Source organism: Macaca thibetana, chromosome 2 (genome assembly GCF_024542745.1).
Source record: "Macaca thibetana thibetana isolate TM-01 chromosome 2, ASM2454274v1, whole genome shotgun sequence".
NCBI classification, from domain to species: Eukaryota; Metazoa; Chordata; class Mammalia; order Primates; family Cercopithecidae; genus Macaca; species Macaca thibetana.
Window position 1 is genome coordinate 102841965 of NC_065579.1, and position 19278 is coordinate 102861242.

The window sequence follows — 19278 nt, forward strand, 5'->3', positions numbered from 1 at the left end:
GTTGCTCTGCTTTACAGATAAGGAAATCAAGGCTTGGAAAGGTGAACACCTTTGCCCAGGGCAATCTGTGCATGAAGTGGGGCAGAGTTTGGTCAGAGCTCCAGCAGCCTGAGCCCTGTCTCCTGTGAGCCATGCGTGTCCCTGGGTTGAGGCTGGGGATGCAGGGGTACATGGGGAGGACAGTGCCTGGCTAGGAGTTGTGCTTGCTTCATGCAGGTTTGGGGGACAAGCACCCACTCCTCTCAGACCCCTCATGTACCTTTACTCTGCTCACACACACTCATAGCTGTCAGAGGACCAGCCACACACGCACACATGCGTGCCATGGTCATAGGCTTCCTGTGTTCAGGCTTTGTGCCTGGAGATACCCCTCACAGCCCCGTCCATCTGGGGCAGGTGCTGCCTCATGGGGCACAGAGCAAGCAAGTGACCCTCAGCCAGCATCTCCCTGTGTGGTGGCCTGTGGCAGGACAGACCTATGGGCCTCAGAGGGTTGTCTCAGAGGCAGTGTTGAGCTCTCGTGTTGAGGCTCCTGAAAGTAACATGATGATGACTGCATGTGGCAGTGTCCAGGTGCTCTGTGACTATGGGGCACCCAGACACAGCAAGACTTGCCACAGCAGTGACCTTACATGGTAGCATCCAAGCTGTTCAGACATATATTAGGTCTGTCGGGCACACAGGCATGGCAAGACTCCATGTGGCAGTGACCCAGCTTAGCAATGTCCAATATCCAAGCTGTCCAGACACACTGTGACTCTGTGGGGCACTCCGATGTGAAATGACCTGCATGACAGTGGCTTCATGTGGCAGTGTCCAGACACTCTATGCCCAGATGTGGCAGCATCTGTCCAGCTGTGTGGCTAACCTCCAGGTCTTCCCATCCAGGGCAGCCCTATCACTGTGACCCTCTCCCTCAGGCTCAGCGGCGGCCGACACGGGCCAGGATGCGGGCGTTGGTGGTGGCCTGCTCCCTGGCAGCCCTGGCCCGGGCTTGCTCCAGTAAGATCTGCAAGAGCCCGATGGAGACATCCAGCGATAGGACAATGCGCGAGCCAGAGTGGCGGGTGGGGCTGCGGTGGCTCTGGGCAGCCCAGGGCCATGTGGGAGCAGCTGAGGGGCTCTCTGAGGCTGCAGGTGCAGGTCCGGGAGTGGTCTGGGGAGAATTCTGAGGGCGGAGCTGGAAGGTTGGGATAGGGGTCACTGGGACAACCAGGACTCTGCCAAACATCAGGACCATCAGCACCAGCAGAGCACACCTGGTCATCGTGAGGTCAGGCTGCAAGGAGAAAATGGGCTCAAGCAGGGGCCCTGGTCAACAGGGGTCCATGGACAGAGACAGATGGCAAGGGCAGAGCGACAGAGAGGGGGATGGAGAGAGAGGAAGACACCGAGAAAGGGGTTAGAGAGGCCAGGCCGGAGACAGAGAAGGGGAAACAAGAGGAGAGGCAGAAAGCAAGACAGAAAAAAAGAGACAAAGAAATTCAGAGACAGAGAGACAGCAAGAGGGGGAGATGAAGGAGATGGAGGCAGAGCAAAATGGAGACTGGAAGAAACAGACAGAGACAGAAACGATCCCAGAGACAGGGAGCACGATGGAAAGAAAGATTCAGACAGAGAGAAACACAGAGTCCACAGGAGGGCAGGCAGTTCTCAGCAGGAGAGCTTGCAGCTGATCCAGGAAAGAGAAGGGCAGGAATGGGGTCTCAGAGGCAGAAAAGCAGCTAGAGATCCCAGAGCCCTCTGGGTCCAAGCCCTCCATAAAGCCAAACCCCAGATCCACTCAACCCCCAAGATCCTTCCCATCCCTACCCAACCCAGTCCTACCGCCACCAGCTTCTTCTGGGGTAAGTCAGGCTGCCGTGGCTGCCTGGGGCTGGGGCCAGGCAATGCTGTCCTGTGGTCTGACCCTCTACCCCGCTTCAGGGCCCATTTATCTCCCTCAGCCCCCTGGGGTGGGAGCTGGGACATGCTTCCTGGCATGAGGCAGCCCCCCAGCTATGACTCATCCCTCCCAGGGGGCAGTGGAGACATGTCCTTAGCTCCCACCCTATCTACTCCTTTCTGGGGACAAGTTAGAGACTGCGAATCACAAGACAGTGACCAGGACTGGGCAGAGGGACTGTGTACCCATGCAGAATAATACCAACCCCCCCAGGGAAAACCTTCCCCCTTGACACCCCCATTTTCCCAAACAGTCACAACAGGAGCCTTTTAAAACAGCAGCTTTAATGCCCCCCAGAATCAGCACCATGTCATCACAGGCTTGGGTCAAGGGGCGGGTCAGACGCCAGTCACATCCGCTCACTGCCCACAGCCACCCCCCACAGTGAGTCATCTGCCAGGGTGGCAGGAGCCACAATGGGGGTTTGTCCACAGGGGGGAAGGCCAGACCCACGGGACCAAGTCACTGAAATAACAGACATGCACACGCACGCTCACGTGCACACAAGCCTCTAGCACCAAGGGGAGGGACAGCGGGTTCTGCTGAGACCCTGACTCCTCTAGGGGATGCTGAATCTCAGCTCATCATCTGGGCCTCAGTCCTGGGTAGCACCTGGTGAGGACAGGTTGGAAACGGTCATCAGCCATCTGACCTTACCCAGAGAAGCTCAGGCAGAGGCACCCATGGGGAGGGAGTTGAGGCTACAACAGGAAGTGGGGGCTCTGACCTCAGAAGGGTCCATACTTAGGTCTTTAAAGAAGGGAACATGGAAGGGGACCCTACTGGGGGCTCCACAGCTGGTGCTCAATATTCAGCTCTTTGGTCTGGGTATCTGCCCCAGGTCCCCTAGTGTGAAGGAGCGTCTCCTCCAGGACCCTGACCTGGGACCCTGGCCCAAGGACTCCTCCCCCAGACCCTGATCCAGGCAGGTTCAGTGCCCAGTCCCCCCACTGTGGGGGCTCAGCTCATACCTATCCCCTGGCTCTGGGCCACTCGGGGTGGGCAGCGGCGCTCACAGGCCTCACGGGTCCCAAAACGGTTGGCATTCCCTCCACAGCCGCCATAGACAAAAGGGTGACAGGCCTCTGTGCTGCCTGGCACAGCCCGATGGTACCAGCGCAGGGTGTAGGCAGTACAGGAGCCCTCATCCAGCGGCAGGGAACAGGGGTCTGGGCCAATGGGGTCAAGTCAATAGGGGTTGTGGGAATCAGAGAGGGTTAAAAGGTCAGGGGAAGGTCAGCAAGGGTCAGCTCTGCCTGCCCCTCCCCAAGCCCCGTTGGGCGCAGCCCCCCATTCTCACCATCGCTATCCCAAGGGGCTTCAGGGTCCTGGTACTCCTCCACGGAATACTCGGAGTATTCGGAGTACTCATCATCCTCAGGGGGCACCCGCTCTGCAGGTAGGGCAGGGTGTGCTGGGAACAGTGGCTGCTGGCCCCGGGGCAAGGTGGGCAGCACTGATCTCCATTGTGTGCACACAGTGCCCATGCGTGTGCCCTGCATGCAGACCCTATGTGCTTGGCATGTGCCCTGCATGCATGAACACCCATGTGCATGTCTGGGCCCCACCCATAGCTGCCCCACGGGTTCAGCTGTCCTCACCTTCCTCCTCTGCATGAGAGACGCGGAGCACAGGCACAGCATGGAGCTGGGAGCCAGCAGTGTCTGCAGCATAACTAGGTAGGGGTCCTGGAGCCAAGAGCAGGGGCCTCAGGGCCCTGAGGTCACCATGGGCAGCCATCCCAGCCAACCCCGCTGAAAGGACCCAGGTGATAGGCAAGGCAGGGCCTGGGGTGAAGAAAGTTCTGCGAGTAGAAAACTACTCACGTGATCCGGATGCGATGAACTGGCCCTGGCAGGCTAGAGGGGGCAGAGAGGGATAGAGAGAAAATGACAGAGAGAAGGATGGGAAGATGGAGAGACAGACAGAGACACACACGCAGAGGGGTAGAGATACACAAAGAGACATCAGGAGAGGGTAACAGACAGGAGAGAGAGGAAGAGAGAGGGTGGGAGGTAGATAGAGAGATGGAAAAAGGGAAGAAGGCAGAGGAGAGCGAAGTTGGGAACAGGCCAACAAAAGGCAAGAGACAGAAGCAGGCCAGACACAGAAACACGCAGGCGGCGCAGACAGAGATGGGAAGAGACAGCTTCACTCTGATGCCCCTCAGGGTCGTCATAGTCCCATCGGGTCCAGGTCAGGCCCAAGGGGACCAGCTCTGGCTCCCACCATCATCCTGCTCCCCATACAGCCAAGCTGGACATCCAAGAACACTGCATGGCAATCCTCATCTGCCTGTGTGTCGCCCTTCACTGGGGACACGTGTCATGTGTCAGTACTGAAGCACACGTGTCCTGTGTATCCATCCATCCCCCCATTTTCTTAACTGCTTGCCCTGTAAGTTCTAGGGGCCTGCCTGCCCTTGCCTAGGGTGCTGGCACGGAGTGGGAGACTGCAGGCTGGGCACCACTCACCGCAGTGCTGACTCATCTCCTGGCGCACAAAGCCCCGGATGTCATCCTCCTGGGAGCAGAAGGCCAAGGGAACCATGAAGAACCCATGGCTCACAGGAAGGACATAGGGCACATAATGCAGGGACCATAGAGAGACTGCATGGAGCCAGGGCCCAGGGGTCAGGGTGCTGGGTGAGGGAGGGAGGGCCCCAGCCTACCCAGGCCCACCCAGGCCCACCCAGGCCCACCCAGGCCCATCCAGGCCCATCCAGGCCCATCCAGGCCCATCCAGGCCCACACTCACCGTCAGTGCAGCTTCTCCCTTCTCGCCTCGGGGGCCAGCAGGCCCTGGCCGCCCCTATGTATAACAGATGGGACCAGGCTGTGACCTCTGATCTCAGGGACAACAGAGGTCACCCCGATCTCTGACCCAAGCCTGGGTATCCCAACTCACCTGCTCCCCTCTCTCGCCAGGGGCTCCAGGGGCCCCAGGAGCCCCCACCACTCTCTCTCCAGGGGGACCTCGCTCACCCTGTCAGACACAGGGACCAAATGAGCAGGGTCAGAGACAGCAGGGATCAGGAGTCAGGCAGGTTGGGGGTCACAGCTTCAAAGGTTGGGGCAGGCAGGCTGGAGGATGATTATGAGGTTGGAAGGGTAGGGAAGGGGTCAGGAGTCAGAGCTGGGGCCCCTTACCTTCTGGCCCTGAAGTCCTTCAGGGCCTCTGGGACCAACACCGCCAGGTGGCCCCGGGGAACCAGCAGAGCCATCACTGCCCCTGGGGCCTGGGAAGCCCCCAATTCCTGGGGTTCCCTGGGGAGATATAAGACAGAGGCAGTAATTAGAGGCCCCAAAGATGGACCCTCTCCCAAAGGGCACGCTTCCCTCAATTCACCATGACCATGGCCTCAACTCACCCGTTCCCCTTTCTCGCCCTGGTCACCCCTGGGGCCTGGCTGCCCATCAAAGCCTCGGTCACCCTGGGAACAGAAGAAGCATGAGAGACCTTCTGCCCTGATCTCCCTCAGCTCTGGACCCTCCCTGAACTGCCATGCACTCCCTGGCCTAATGCCCAAACTTTCTGTAACCCGAGTACCTGTGAGCCAACCAGATGTGATCCCCATGACTCCAACTCCACTATAGCCCCCTGTCCTGATACACATGCCCCCTCTACCTCCCATGCTTTCATCCTAACTCCACTGTGACCCCAACCCACCTTGACACCTCAAGACTAGCCCCACTTCAGTCCCAACCCTCCACAGCCTTCCTTGTCCCTACACCCCCATGACCCGACTGTGAGCTTCCCTGCCCCATCCTGACTCCCTGTCATGTCCACTGTCCACAGACCCTGTACCTTGGGACCGATCAGGCCCTCCTTGCCAGGGGCCCCCGACTGGCCCGGCACACCAGGCTCCCCCTGGAGAAAAAAAGACATGAGCTTGGCCCCAGTCCGCCCATGGCCCCCTCATTCTGAGCGTGCCCACACTCACCATCTCTCCTTTGTGTCCTGCCAGCCCAGGGCGGCCTGGGGGACCAGCTTCTCCCTGCAGGCATCAGGCAGTGGGGTCAGCCTTAGGCCCCAGGCCCCATAGCCCCCCCATCCCCCATCCCCTCTGCACCTTGTCTCCCTTCTCTCCATCAAGGCCACAGGCTCCCTTCACTCCCCGTTCACCCTGAGGGAGAAAAGCAGGTGAAGAAGTGATTCCCAGACGCCTCACTCTGTGATCCCCTTCGCCCTGAAACCAACTCTCCAAACAGGCCTCAGGTACTCCAACCTCTGACCCAGCACCCTAACATCTGACCCCAGGCCACTCGCCCTTCAACATTAGGCCTTTCTGACCAGAAAAAAATACAATCTTGTTTCTTTCCTACCTTGAGGCCCCGGGGACCCATGAAGCCAACATCTCCTTTTCCTCCTCGAATGCCAGGCACTCCATCCTTTCCTGGGGAGCCCTAGCAGGGAGAGGGTCCATGTGAGGTCAGAGGAGGTCAGTGAGGGACCAAAGAGAATTGCCCTGGATAGTGGGTAGGGAACTCCATGGGATGGGAGTCACCTCTGGAGGTCGGAGCCACTGAGGCTTGCCATGGGGACAAGGGTCACCACAGGCAGGGGATAAGGGTCACCATCAGCAGGGGATACCATCATAGGTGGCTACTGTGGAAGTGGGGGACCCTGGGCAACATGAGGACACCATGAGAGCACTGGGTCACTGTAAGGTCAAAAGCTACCACATTGGTGGGACCACCACGGTGACGGGGGCCCTCTGGGAACAGGGGGCCCCTGTGGGAGCAGGGGCATCTTACCGGGTCACCAGGGATCCCTGCTGCACCAGGTTGACCCTGTGAGAAACACAGATGGGGGAGCCCTTCAGTGGGACTGTCCCCAATGCTGGCCCATCCGCTGCATGTGTGGCCACTCAGATGCTCAGTGGCCGGGGCCCAGCCCACACACAGATCCCAGGTGAACACACATGGGGCCAGCAGCGAGGGAGCCAGAACCCCCGGCACTCAGAGGACCCCCAGGATATGTGTGTGTGTGATGCTGGCTCTGGACCTGGGCCTGGGCCTGGGGCAGGACTTGCCTGGGGTCCTGGGAGTCCACGCAGTCCTGGCGACCCAGCTGAGCCCTTGTCACCAGGCTCTCCCTTGCTGCCCTGTGGGATAGGGAGAGGGATACAATCGGGACCAGACCAGGCTGGCAGCTTAGAATACAATGAGCCCGCCAGCTGGGGCAGAGCTTGAGTCACTCACGACCGGACCCAGCGGCACGCCCCTCCCAGCCCATGCCATAGCAGGGTGGAGCTGGGGGCTGTAGTCCACAGACTGGCTCATTTCTCACCCCAAGGACTCCAGACTCTTGCCCCTCCCTCTTATCACTGGGTTCCTCATCCCATCTGAAGCACCTTCAGATGGGGACACCCAAGGAGCCCCCTTCCTGTCCCTATAGGGCCCCTCATAGGGCCAGTGCACAGAGCTCTCCTAACCTCACACCAAAGCCTTGAGCTCTCCCTGGAGCCCCTCCTCTCAGTCACTCCACAGTCAGCCACAGAACCCCTTCCCCCTGAACCCCAGAAAGTCCCCTCCTATCCTCCCCTCCTGCCCTCACAGATGCTGTGGAACTCCCATAGCCACAGGACCCCACAGACAGTACACCACCCCCTTCCCCGTACCTTGTCACCAGGGTCCCCACTATCTCCCCGAGGTCCTTTGTCACCATCCAAGCCCCGAGGCCCTCGTTCGCCCTGGGTTGGGTAAGAAGTCATGGTAAGGGGCTGAAGGTCCCTCACCCTCTGGGGGTTTGAGCTCTCAGATGCCCTGGGCCAGCCCCATGGGGTCCCTCTCGCACCCAGGGAAGACCCAGTCTGCATGTGGGCTCACTCACCATGTCCCCCTTGGCACCCCGTGGCCCTGGAGGCCCCAGGATCACAGCGGAGTCTCCCTGAGGGGGCAGGGAGGAGTCAGAGGAGTTGGGAGCACCCTGGCCCCTGCCCTGCCCTCCCCATGCCCACACTCACCTTGTCGCCCTTTAGTCCTGCAGTCCCAACATCACCCTATTGTGCGAAAGAGTGTGAGTCCCACCCAAACTGGGGAGGCCCCAGGCCTGAATTCTAATATCATGCAAGATCCACTCACCCGTCCCACTCATGCCAGGACCTTCCCCACATTCCTACCTTCTCCCCACGCTCTCCCCTGCTGCCAGGGGGCCCCTGTGTGAGAGAAGGCGACTGTGAGCTACAGGAACTAGGGCAGTGGAGGAAAGAGGAGGATCGAGGGGAGGAGGGAAACACTGGGGACCAAAGGGGACAGGGGTAGACCAGGAGGGCCAGAGGGCTAGGGAGGATGGCAGAGAGTCCTGGGGCACAAAGGGCACAGGCAGGGGACTGAAGTCACAGCACTGTCACTTCCTCCAGCAGGACCCACCGTGAGTCCTCGGGGTCCCTCCTGGCCAGGGCGGCCATCTTCACCCTGGATGGTGACATTAAGTTCATTGACTCAGAGGTTGGAAATCTGAGGCAAGAGCTGGGATGAAGGGAGCTCGGCTGTGGAGTAGGACGTACATACCCGGACGCCTGGCTCCCCACGCTCGCCTCGGGGCCCGGGCAGCCCTGCTCCAGGGTCTCCCTGGAGACCAACAGGACACGGGGAATCAGTGAGGGGAATCAGTGGGGGACGCAGGATCATGGGAGGTCAGTGGAGGCTGGAGGGGGTGACGAGGGCACAAGAGACAGCCGGTAGCATTTGTCCAACCTACCTTGTCTCCTTTGAGTCCAGAGGCCCCAGGTGGTCCCTATAGGTCAGAGTGAGGTGAGGGTCCTGTGGGTCTCAAAGTGCCTCCCCCAACACCCCACAGTATGGCCCGGCCCCCATCTTAAGTCCTCACGAGGACAGGCAATCAAACACGTGGGGCTTTAGGGCACCTCTACTCACCACTGACCCCGGTGGTCCAGGTGGCCCCAAGGGGCCTGGAACTCCTTCTCTCCCTGGGGGGCCTGCCAGACCCTACCAGAAAAATGGAGCAAGAGAGGCAGAGAGTGACTTGGAAACCCTCCTACCCTCTGCCCCCTCAAGACTGGGAACCCCCAAAGCAGGGCCCTCTCCTCCCACCACAGATTCACCAAGCCCCTACATGCTGTTTCCAGTCCCTCACCCGCTCTCCGCTAGGGCCTGGCTGACCCATCTCTCCTCGAGGGCCTGTCTGACCCGGGAACCCAACACCACCAGGAGCACCAGGGGGGCCAGGGAGGCCCAGATCTCCCTGAAATCAACACAGCAAAGGGAGGAAATGGTCAATGCAGGACCTCTCCCGGGACTCTCATCAGAACTCCCTCTTCCTCCTACCTCCAGCAGCCGCCTGGCCCGCTGCCCCCACAACCGGTGATGGGGTATGACTTACCTTCACACCTGGAGGGCCAGGCAGCCCAGGGGAGCCTGGGACCCCAACTCCTGGGTCACCCTTTGAGGAAAAGAGGCATCAGATCAAGCTCATGGAGTCTCAGGACCAGGACCCCAGCAGGGACCCTTCTGGGTACACATACCTTGAAACCTTTGGGTCCTGGAGCCCCTTTCTGACCCTAAAAATCCCAGCAAACAGCATGTGAGAGGGTAGGAACATGAGCACAGAGTTCAGACATGGCCCAAAATATTCCCAGGGGAGCTCAGATGTGACCATGAACACCTGGGAACTCAGACATGCGACCAAGAATTGGAACTCAGACATGACCATGGCCTGTCTCAGGATGGCACAGACAGAGGGACACTCAGATACGACCATAGACAGGTGGGAGTTCCGGCATGGCCACAGGCACACGGAGCCCACACACGAGTGCAGACATCTGGCTCCACAGACGTGAGTGCGGACACACGGGAGCTCAGAGGGGAACCCCAACACGTCCACTCCCGGGTAGAGCAGGCGTGGCCACAGGCTGAACGCTGGCAGTCAGGGGCAGGGGAAAGGAGGACTGTAAACACAGGACCAAGGAGAGGTTCACAAGAACTCAGGTGTGTTCTGGGATCTGGGAGATCAGACCAGAGCACACATGTGTGACCAGATGCGGTGAGGAACAGACCAAGGACAGGCACACAGAAGCCAAGACACGGCCCCCCAGAGCTCAGTGTGTGGAAGCTAACAGCCTGTGGCTCCCTGTTCTCCAGGGAGCAGGCTCCTGGATGTTGGGACATGCAGCCTGACTCAGGGGCTCAGACATGTGCCCAGGCCCAAGAGTGGCCCCTTGTGCCCACTATCACCCGCCTCAGGCCAGGCTCACCCTTGCCCGGGCCCCAGACTCACATCTTCCCCAGGGTCTCCGGGCTCCCCTGCACGGCCAGCTTCACCCTGCAAAGAATGGCTGGAGAGGGGTGTCTGGACTGAGCCTTCTCTTCTCAGTACTCAGGTCCTGGGGCCAGCCCACCTCACCTTCTCGCCTCGCGGCCCTGGCAGTCCTCGGTCACCTTTGGCTCCCTGTTGACAGAGGTCAGGAGGCAACACAGTCACAGATGAGACTCCAGAGGGAGGCATGAGGCCAGGGCTCAAATATGGGGTCTACTGTGAAAGCTGAGGGTCATGAGGGTGGGTAAACTATGGGTCAAAGGTCAGATGTTGGGCCACTGGAGAGACAGGAACCCCAGAACTTCTGCTGTCAGAAGTTCCCTACTCACCGGCTCACCCACCAGGTCTCCAGCAAGGCCTCCAGGGGCTCCCTGGTAAGGGGGAGGGGTCAGTGGGATTCCTCGGCCCCCACCAGTTGACCCCTCCTCACTGGCAGCCCCTACACACTCACCTTCTCTCCCTTTGCTCCAGGGAGCCCGACCACAGCCTGTGGGGAATGCTAGTGAGTTTCCTTCTCCTCCCCGCCCCCACCCTGCCACCCCCATGCGTTTGGAAACAGGCTTGTGGGTGAAGCAGAGGAGTTACTGCAGGGGGTGGAAGTCAGGGTCAAAGATCACCTGTCCAGGGGCCCCCGTGGGGCCAGGCTCTCCTTTAGGTCCGACAGGGCCGGGCAGACCTGGTGATCCCTATGGCACAGCAGCGGGAGGAACTCAGTGTCTCCACTACCACCCCTGCTGCCCCACTCCTCATATTTCAAGCTCACAGCGGGCCACCACACCCCACAGCAGGCCCACAGCGAGCTGCCCCCAGAACACATACTGGCACACCAGGGCTCCCTCTGTCTCCATCTTTTCCACCGGCACCATCTCGACCTGGGGCTCCCGGCTTCCCTGTCTCCCCCTGAGAGGGAGGAGCTCTGTCAGGGCTGCCTGCTGACCCCTGACCCCTGGAGCCCAACCCTTGACCCCCAGAACTCACCACTTGTCCAGGCAAACCTGGAGACCCCTGTGGACCCTGAGGGAGAACAAGTAGGATGTCAGGGTAACAAGGGACACACAAGGACATGAGAGAACATGGGCCCCAAGGAGTGAAAACACAGTGTCCCTGCAGGGGCCACAGGGCTCACTCACCACAAGGCCCGAAGGCCCGGGGGGACCAGGAAGTCCCACAGCTCCAGTAGGTCCAGGCAGGCCCTGGAGGAAGAGAAAGTTCAGGGCAGTGCCAACCCCACCCATCTCCCTATGACCCTAACATGTGAGCTAGGCCACTCACCCGTCCAGGGGGTCCTGTCTCTCCAGGCTCCCCCTGCAAACAACCCAGAGACTGCATGAGCAGAGCCCACGCGGCCAGGGCTCCTGGAGCTCAGCCTCACTGCAGGAGATGACAGCCCAGGAGGTTGGCACACACTACCCCGGGCATGGACATGGCTCAAAGGAGCCTCCTCCTCCCATCCACACACCTAGACTCACCTTCAGGCCAGAGGGTCCCTGGGGTCCTGCAGGGCCAGCAAGACCCTAGAGAAAAGGGTCAAGGGCAGGGAACAGGGCTCAGGGATTAACACAGAGAAGGTGTGGCTTATCAGTTGTGGCCAATGCCTATCCCATCCCTTCCAGACCCTCACTCCCTGGTCACTCACCGGGGCACCAGGTGGTCCAGGGTCTCCATGACCACCCTGTTGGGGAGAAAAAGAGTCTGATTAGGGGGAATTAGCCTCGCCCCACCAGGGAAACTAAGGCAGTACTGCTCATTGGGGCAGGGCACAGGATGGAGGCAGGATAGGTGAAGGTTCTTGGGTACTCACCGCTGGGCCAGGGGGTCCTCTTGGACCCTGCAGACCCTACGTAGAGAGGGCACTGATGAGCCTCAATCTGGGCCTCACTTGGGCCTGTTCCCAACCTCTGGGGCTTTTACCTTGGGGCAATTTCCATACCTCACCCTTTCCAGTCACAGATAACACCTACCTATCGGCTGCCTCTCACAGATAGCACACATGGGCCTGCACACACACATCCACATACAACCACACACACAGACACAGGCACACACAGACAGGCACACACAAGCAGGCACACACAAACACACACACACAGACATGCACACACACAGCAGCAGCAGCACCTAGCGGAGGGTCCAGAGCCTGGGCCGGGTGCTTCAGCCATCACTCACCGGCTTCCCTTCAGGCCCAGCCACACCACGCTCTCCCGGTAGACCCTGCAGAGAACAGGTTTCAGGCCTTAGTTTCCCAGTTCCAACTTCCCCTCCACCCACCATCCCCCTTGACAGAGTCAGGACTCAGACAGTCCCAGGCAGTGCAGACCCCAGCCCTGCACATAGAACAACATATATGAGAGCCACCTTCTTGCACATGTGTGGCTGTTGGGCAAGGACTTACCAGGTTGCCATCCTGGCCCCTCGGTCCAGGCTCTCCCCGGTCTCCTTTGATGCCTGGCACACCCTGAAGGCAGAGTGTTGTGCCCTGAGCCCCCAGTCACTGCCACACACCCAGGTACTTAAGCACATCACCTCTCACGTGCCCCCAGAAAGGAGGGGGACTCTATGGAAGTGTGGGGAGAGGTCTCACCCTGTCTCCTTTGGGACCTCGGTCACCATCGCTGCCTGGCTCCCCCTGTGGGGATGAGATGTCAAGTCAGTCCCTAGTGCCACGGTAGAGGGTGGCCCCGAGCTGAACCCACACACTGACCTTAGCACCCTTGAGTCCAGGGGGTCCCTGTTCTCCAGAGAGTGCAGGACCTGGCCCATCCACAGACACCTAAAAACACAAGGTCACAGGGGAGAGATGTCTCTGTCATAGAGGCATGGGCGGGTCATCACAGATCTTAGCATCACAGAGGGTTACAGGGTCAGAAATTCCAGGGTCATGGCACACACTACCATATTTCTGGGGACCAAGCTAAGGGTGGCTTCCTGGTCACCAGTCACAGGCTTAGGGCAGGGATGGGGTGATCACCTTGGGGCCAGGGGGTCCAGGGAGCCCAGGGGATCCAGGGAGGCCAGGAGGGCCATCTCTGCCCTGCAGGAAACAAGAAAATGGGGTGGCAGCCCCAGCACAGCCTCCAGGCAGCCTGCGCCACAGAGCCCATCGCAGCCCACCTGTTCTCCACGTTCTCCTTTCTCTCCCCGTTCTCCCTGAAATGCAAATAGCGGGTGAGGGCCAAGCCCATGGGGGTCCCACCCCTCCCAACCGCTCTTCCCTTACTCTCCCGGCCAGCCCCCAGCCTCACCCTCTCTCCTGGCCTTCCTGCCTCTCCCACACCCCCAGCCCTGCCTGGGAGCCCGGGAATACCAGGCTTTCCAGGCTCCCCGGCAAGGCCGGGAGGTCCAGGGGGGCCCCTCTCCCCAAGGGCCAGGCCAGGTGGCCCCTGAGGGCCAGGGTCTCCACGGTCTCCCTTCAGCCCGCGTTCTCCAGGAAAGCCGATGGGGCCCTGCAGGAGTTGAAGAGAGAATGCTGGTTGCTGTACAGCTACACCCCCACAGGGTACACCCCACTGAGCCACCTCTGCTCACCTCCTTGCCTGGGGAGCCCCGCTCGCCTGGGTCCCCCTTGGGGCCTCGACGCCGTTCGGGCACAGGCAGGAAGCTACCAGAGCTCTCATCCCAGGTCTCCACGATCTCCCGCAGGGCAGACACCTGAGGGACAGCAAGAGGTCAGAGGAGCGGGGTGCATCGCTGCAGCTCCCGTGCCTGTGGGCCCTGCTAGGCCCACTTGCCCCTATCCCCAGCCCCTAAACAACCCACCTTGATGCCTGCAGTTTCCAGCAACCGATCCACGTTCTAGGGACAAAGGCTGGGTGAAGGGCTGCCCATGACAGAGAAGCTCCTGCCTTCTGCTCCACGCAGCCTCAGGAAAGCACCTCCACGCCCTTTTCCCCAGGCCTCTTGCCCAGAGCACCCTTTAGCACTTGGCTGAGGCATGGCTGGAGACCCCTGAGAGCCCCTTTCTGGCATGTCCCCACTGCCCAAGTTCCCTTGAGTGTGGGCTACAAGAACCCCAATGGGGCAGGGCACTGAACACACAGCACAGAACCTATGGAGCCTCGTGGCAAGGGGAAGGGGATGGTGAGGTGGCCCCCATGGGCATGCAAAACAGAATCAAGGGGACTTCCCAAGGCTGGCTCACCGGCACACTTCCAGGCTCTCCTCGCAGGCCACGCTCTCCAGGGAGGCCCTGGAAAAATGAAGACAAACTGCTAGGAACCAGCCTATGGGCGTGCATGTGCGCATGTGGGTGCTGTGGCTACCTGGGCGTGTGGAAAAGGTGGGGGCCTCACCTGCTCCCCTTTGGATCCAGTCTCCCCACGGTCACCCTGAAAACAAGAATGACCAGGTGAGGAAATGACCCCCAGCCTGGTCAGCCCCTCATCACGCCCCCTACCCAACATCCACACACTTACTTTGGGGCCCGTGCCTCCTGGAACACCAGGAAAACCCTGAGATACGGCAGAACACAAAGGGGTCACACAGGCCTATGGCTTCCTGGGAGGGTTATCCATGAAAACATAATGGCTTCTAATGCTCCCAAGTCCCAGAATGACCCAGGACACTCACCTGGCCAGGAGGGCCCACTGGCCCTGGGAGGCCTGGAGGGCCCTGGGGTCCAAGGATGCCAGGAACGCCACGCTCACCCTTGGGGCCATCACGACCCTGTGAGGGATGCAGTCAGCATCAGGACCCTGAGACCTCAGAAAAGAGTGGAGTCATATCCCCCAGGGTCAGGGTCAGGGTCAGGGGTCAGAGGTTGCAGAAAACTCCAACACTCACTTCTCTCCCAGGGGCACCTGAATCTCCTTTCTCTCCCTAAGGAAAACAAGGATGCTTCAGACATGGCTCCAAGCAGAGACCAGGGAGACCCCAGGTGGGGGACTTTACCTTCCTCCCGTCTTCTCCAGGGTCCCCAGGTTCTCCCTGTGGGCAGAGGACTCACATCAGCCCAAACATTCACTTGTGTCTGACTGCAAGACACTATCTTGGCAGATTTCAGATGACTATGACTGTATTTCTGGGCCTGTAGCTCCATGGCTGTGTATGTCTTGGAGCATGGCCTGTGGCCGTCCGAGTGAGCTGCTGCATGTCTAAGGGTGTGCCTGTGCAGCCCTGCTCACCCCAACAGGCAACTGCACACATGTCCTCTGTCTCTGGCTCTCTAGAGGTAGCTCCACATTCATGCATCTCGGGGTTGGTGATTGTCCACATGTCCTGGGTGTGTGCATATCCATGTGTGTCTTAGTACATGTACCCATGGGTCTGGGTGTCCTAGTCTGTTTGCACATCTTGGCCCATGTCTGCATATGGGCATGGGCTTATACATGTCTCCAAAGGCCCCCAGTGCCTTGGGTCTTGAGGCCTATGTCTTGGCATCTGTCTGCAACTCGTGTGTAGCTCAATGTGTACGACCATAAGCGTGTGGGTGACGATATAAAGTCATGTGCCAGCATGTCGTAGCACATGTCACAGGTCAGAGCCATCCATGTGTGTCTCACCATGTCTCAACACAGGTCCACATGCAGTCTGGGGTCCATGTCTGAGCACATGAGTCTGGGTGGAAGTGTCTGGGTGTCAACATGTCTCTAAGTGCCTCAAATGTGGCTTCACACTAGTGTGCTTGTGCCTGTTGACCTGTCTGTGGCTCTTCACTTGTGCCTATGGCTGTGGATTATCTGGGCATGTGTCAACCCATCCTGGCACAAATTGGCCCATTCACCAAACCCCTATGTTTCTGTGAGGCTGCATGTGTGTGCATATAGAACTATTTTTCCAGGCCTGATGCGGTGGCTCACGCCTGTAAACTCAGCACTTTGGAAGGCCGAGGCGGGCGGATCACCTGAGGTCGGTTCGAGACCAGCCTGACCAACATGGAGAAACCCTGTCTCTATTAAAAATACAAAATGCGGCCGGGCGCAGTGGCTTAAGCCTGTAATCCCAGCACTTTGGGAGGCCAAGACGGATGGATCACGAGGTCAGGAGATCGAGACCATCCTGGCTAACACGGTGAAACCTCGTCTCTACTAAAAAATACAAAAAACTAGCCGGGCGAGGTGGCGGGCGCCTGTAGTCCCAGCTACTCGGGAGGCTGAGGCAGGAGAATGGCGTAAACCCGGGAGGCAGAGCTTGCAGTGAGCTGAGATCCGGCCACTGCACTCCAGCCTGGGCGACAGAGCGAGACTCCGTCTCAAAAACAAAAAAACCCAAAATGCCAGGCGTGGTGGCGCATGCCTGTAATCCCAGCTACTCAGGAGGCTGAGGCAGGAGAATCACTTGAACCCAGGAGGCAGAGGTTGCGGTGAGCCGAGATCGTGCCATTGCATTCCAACCTGAGCAACAAGAGCGAAACTCCGTCTCAAAAAAAAAAAAAAAAAAAAAAGAACTATGTTTCTGGATGCATCTGTATGTCTGGGCCAGGATGCATGTGTCTGCACGTGTGCCTCATGTGTTGCTAGAGATCTTGGCTATGTAGGTGTGCTGGCGTTTCTTGGCAGGTTTCGCCGCAGTTGCCCTGGACACACTCACGTTTTTTCCATTCAGACCAGGTTTGCCATCCTCGCCTGGCTTTCCCTGTGGGAACAGATCACTGGTCAGATGTCAGGGATCAGGTGAGGGTAGTAAGGGGGAAAATAGGGTAACATGAAAGTCTGGACTCACCGGTAATCCAGGGGAACCAGAGGGGCCAGGGGGGCCCTGTTCTCCACGGAGGCCTGGAAGCCCCTGGAAAAAGTATTTGTTAAGATTTATAGGGCCTCTGAGATATTCCTTGGGGCATACCCCATGGACTAAGAGGACCCCAATAAGATCTCCCTCCAGGGTACAGACCCCCAAGACTGGGAGGTCCCATTGAGATCCCTCAGGCACAGACCCCATGGATGGGGGGCCCCCTGCTGATACTCCCAAGGGAAGAACTCCCAGAACTTGGAGGGCCTATGAAGACTCCCAAGGCAAAGAAGGTCAGAAAGGGGGATTCTACTAAAACCTGTCTGCCAGGGACTGAGACCCCTCCCGAGGACTGAGACCCCTCCCAAAGGCAAGGGTGAACCAACGCCCCCCACTCTCCTGATGCTGTGACTATGATGATCTGGTCGGAGCTTATGCAAACCCCTGAGTTCCCTCTGTCCCAGCATCTCCCCTCACTTACGTCTCTCCCTGGGTCCCCAGCTTTGCCTGCAGCACCCTGAGGAGAGACTCAAAGTCAGTTCATCATGGTCATGGGGTCAGGGGCTCTAGTCCCTGTAAGCCTAAGGCCTGCATGGCAACAATGCACCCCACCCAGGCAGGGCTCTGGGAGAAGACAGAGACAACATGTCTGGCCCCAGAGCCCGTCAAGGCCAAGACCAACCAACGAGGCTGGGGTCTAGGGCCCTCATGTGAAGGGATAAGGGAAGGGGACAACCAGGCAGGACTACCTAGACTCACATTCAGCCCAGGGGGCCCAGAGGCTCCTGGTTTCCCATCCAGTCCGCTCCGGCCATCCAGCCCAGGGGGACCCCGGTCACCCTGTGGAAAATAGAGTGGTAAGAGGCCACCAAGGCCGAGGTGGATCTGATAACCCAGGCTCATGTCCTGAGAAACCTCCACACCCTCTCACCTTTTCTCCTGCTGGGCCTCGGACACCTGGGTCCCCCTGGAGGGAACAGGGTCAGATAAGAGGTGAGGGCAAGATGGGGACTCGGCAGACAGGGCAAAGTGCATCACTCACCTGTGGGCCTGGGGGCCCGCGAAGCCCATCTATGCCCTGAAGATAGGGGAGGAAGAAATCAGAGTGGGCCCTCCCACACCTGCACCCCCAGGACCAGCCATACTCACCCTATCCCCAGGGGCTCCAGGGAGGCCAGGGTCGCCCTTGGGCCCTCGAGGACCCTCTTGTCCGCGGTCCCCAGGCTCTCCCTGTGGCAGAGATAAGCTTGCTGAGGAACAGCCTGGAAGCTAAGCCATGCCCAAGGTAGAACCTGCCGGGAGGGGCACTGGGGTCTTTCTTACCCTCCACCCACAGACCCTAATACCTTCTCTCTTGCTCCAGGTCCTATGTCTACCTGTGGGGGGAATGGCCAGTGAGAAGAATGGCTCAACAAGGGGAAGAGTGGTTGGCGAGGGGATACAGGGTCTGTGAGGGGCTCCAGGGATCTGTGGAGGTTTCAGAGGGGCAGCTGGGGGAAGTGGGAATTAGTGGAAGGAACGAGGGGACATGACGTGGAGCCAAAGGGGCAAGTGAGGGCAATGACAGAGGACCAGACCCAGTGCAGCCCTTACCAGCCGTCCCGGGAGTCCTGGGGGACCCTGGGAAAGGAAATGATTATAGTCAACAGGAAGCCTCAGGTCCCAGGCCATGGCTCTGGTTTGCTCCAGGCTCAACTCTGCCCCCAAGTTCCCCGAAGTACCCCAATGCCAGCCCCCAGCAGGCATGGGTGGCCATCCATGCTTCCCACCTTGACCTCCAGACCCCTCGTGTGAAGGCACACTGGCAGCAGTGCCAGGGGACCCTCAATCCTTTCTGAGCCCAGGACACCAGCCCTACTCACCGGCTCCCCACGGTCACCCTTGGATCCAGATGGTCCAGGGCTGCCCTGCAGAAAGGCAGGGGTCAGGACCACTCAAGGTGGGCAGCAGTTTGGGGGAGCTTTGGAAGCACCATGGGGACTCATGGGAATGTTGGTAGGCTTCAGGTGGGCGTGATGCAGGGGTCACAGGAAGTAAAGATTGGGAGGGTTTAGCATTACGGGGTTGGGGATAGGATCAGGTGTTGGGAATTGACTGGTTGGAGGGTTAAGGTTGGGGTGAGGAGTCATAGATTGGGACTCACATTTTGTCCATCCGCTCCAGGATCTCCCTGGTTTCCCTTCTCACCCACAGGCCCCCGAACTCCAGGTGCCCCCTAAGAAGAGCAGCTGGCCTGAGACAGACCCTCCCAGTATTTTGCAGGTACCCCTGTGACCCCCTACACTGCCTCAGGCTCCCCATCACTCCAAAATCCACATCAGAGGTTCCCATCACCCCATGCCTCCCTGCAGGGCCTCCCATCACCCCTTAGCCCCCCTCAGCCTTTCCTA

At 59.3% G+C, this 19278-nt stretch overlaps 2 protein-coding genes across 2 annotated transcripts in view; both read right to left on the reverse strand.

The window, feature by feature from the left end:
• Positions 1 to 922: 922 nt before the first annotated feature.
• On the reverse strand, positions 923 to 1267 carry UCN2 (urocortin 2). The gene has a single exon (XM_050781028.1). The coding sequence runs from the start codon at positions 1265 to 1267 to the stop codon at positions 923 to 925; it is 345 nt and encodes a 114-aa protein (XP_050636985.1).
• Positions 1268 to 2209: 942 nt separating this feature from the next.
• COL7A1 (collagen type VII alpha 1 chain) overlaps positions 2210 to 19278 on the reverse strand; it is a 32096-nt gene continuing 15027 nt past the window's right edge. Inside the window, exons 54-118 of the mRNA XM_050781043.1 lie at positions 19032 to 19103; positions 18751 to 18795; positions 18482 to 18508; positions 18235 to 18264; positions 18038 to 18118; positions 17931 to 17966; positions 17820 to 17855; positions 17648 to 17728; positions 17370 to 17405; positions 16883 to 16945; positions 16751 to 16795; positions 15113 to 15148; positions 15005 to 15040; positions 14792 to 14887; positions 14638 to 14673; positions 14515 to 14550; positions 14364 to 14411; positions 13982 to 14017; positions 13751 to 13873; positions 13468 to 13668; positions 13337 to 13372; positions 13194 to 13256; positions 12927 to 12995; positions 12807 to 12851; positions 12618 to 12680; positions 12392 to 12436; positions 12027 to 12062; positions 11862 to 11897; positions 11695 to 11739; positions 11498 to 11530; positions 11356 to 11418; positions 11204 to 11239; positions 11045 to 11125; positions 10843 to 10911; positions 10677 to 10712; positions 10555 to 10596; positions 10313 to 10357; positions 10187 to 10231; positions 9435 to 9470; positions 9293 to 9352; positions 9047 to 9154; positions 8827 to 8898; positions 8651 to 8686; positions 8461 to 8520; positions 8320 to 8364; positions 8070 to 8105; positions 7914 to 7949; positions 7781 to 7837; positions 7569 to 7640; positions 6981 to 7052; positions 6703 to 6738; positions 6271 to 6351; positions 6018 to 6071; positions 5889 to 5942; positions 5753 to 5815; positions 5316 to 5378; positions 5095 to 5211; positions 4853 to 4930; positions 4703 to 4756; positions 4420 to 4468; positions 3772 to 3804; positions 3547 to 3633; positions 3246 to 3338; positions 2917 to 3114; positions 2210 to 2557 (exon numbers count right to left, since the gene is read on the reverse strand). Of these exons, the coding sequence (XP_050637000.1) occupies positions 2541 to 2557; positions 2917 to 3114; positions 3246 to 3338; positions 3547 to 3633; positions 3772 to 3804; positions 4420 to 4468; positions 4703 to 4756; positions 4853 to 4930; positions 5095 to 5211; positions 5316 to 5378; positions 5753 to 5815; positions 5889 to 5942; positions 6018 to 6071; positions 6271 to 6351; positions 6703 to 6738; positions 6981 to 7052; positions 7569 to 7640; positions 7781 to 7837; positions 7914 to 7949; positions 8070 to 8105; positions 8320 to 8364; positions 8461 to 8520; positions 8651 to 8686; positions 8827 to 8898; positions 9047 to 9154; positions 9293 to 9352; positions 9435 to 9470; positions 10187 to 10231; positions 10313 to 10357; positions 10555 to 10596; positions 10677 to 10712; positions 10843 to 10911; positions 11045 to 11125; positions 11204 to 11239; positions 11356 to 11418; positions 11498 to 11530; positions 11695 to 11739; positions 11862 to 11897; positions 12027 to 12062; positions 12392 to 12436; positions 12618 to 12680; positions 12807 to 12851; positions 12927 to 12995; positions 13194 to 13256; positions 13337 to 13372; positions 13468 to 13668; positions 13751 to 13873; positions 13982 to 14017; positions 14364 to 14411; positions 14515 to 14550; positions 14638 to 14673; positions 14792 to 14887; positions 15005 to 15040; positions 15113 to 15148; positions 16751 to 16795; positions 16883 to 16945; positions 17370 to 17405; positions 17648 to 17728; positions 17820 to 17855; positions 17931 to 17966; positions 18038 to 18118; positions 18235 to 18264; positions 18482 to 18508; positions 18751 to 18795; positions 19032 to 19103 (3855 nt within the window). The 3' untranslated portion in view covers positions 2210 to 2540. The remainder of the gene's footprint in view (positions 2558 to 2916; positions 3115 to 3245; positions 3339 to 3546; positions 3634 to 3771; positions 3805 to 4419; positions 4469 to 4702; positions 4757 to 4852; positions 4931 to 5094; positions 5212 to 5315; positions 5379 to 5752; positions 5816 to 5888; positions 5943 to 6017; positions 6072 to 6270; positions 6352 to 6702; positions 6739 to 6980; positions 7053 to 7568; positions 7641 to 7780; positions 7838 to 7913; positions 7950 to 8069; positions 8106 to 8319; positions 8365 to 8460; positions 8521 to 8650; positions 8687 to 8826; positions 8899 to 9046; positions 9155 to 9292; positions 9353 to 9434; positions 9471 to 10186; positions 10232 to 10312; positions 10358 to 10554; positions 10597 to 10676; positions 10713 to 10842; positions 10912 to 11044; positions 11126 to 11203; positions 11240 to 11355; positions 11419 to 11497; positions 11531 to 11694; positions 11740 to 11861; positions 11898 to 12026; positions 12063 to 12391; positions 12437 to 12617; positions 12681 to 12806; positions 12852 to 12926; positions 12996 to 13193; positions 13257 to 13336; positions 13373 to 13467; positions 13669 to 13750; positions 13874 to 13981; positions 14018 to 14363; positions 14412 to 14514; positions 14551 to 14637; positions 14674 to 14791; positions 14888 to 15004; positions 15041 to 15112; positions 15149 to 16750; positions 16796 to 16882; positions 16946 to 17369; positions 17406 to 17647; positions 17729 to 17819; positions 17856 to 17930; positions 17967 to 18037; positions 18119 to 18234; positions 18265 to 18481; positions 18509 to 18750; positions 18796 to 19031; positions 19104 to 19278) is intronic.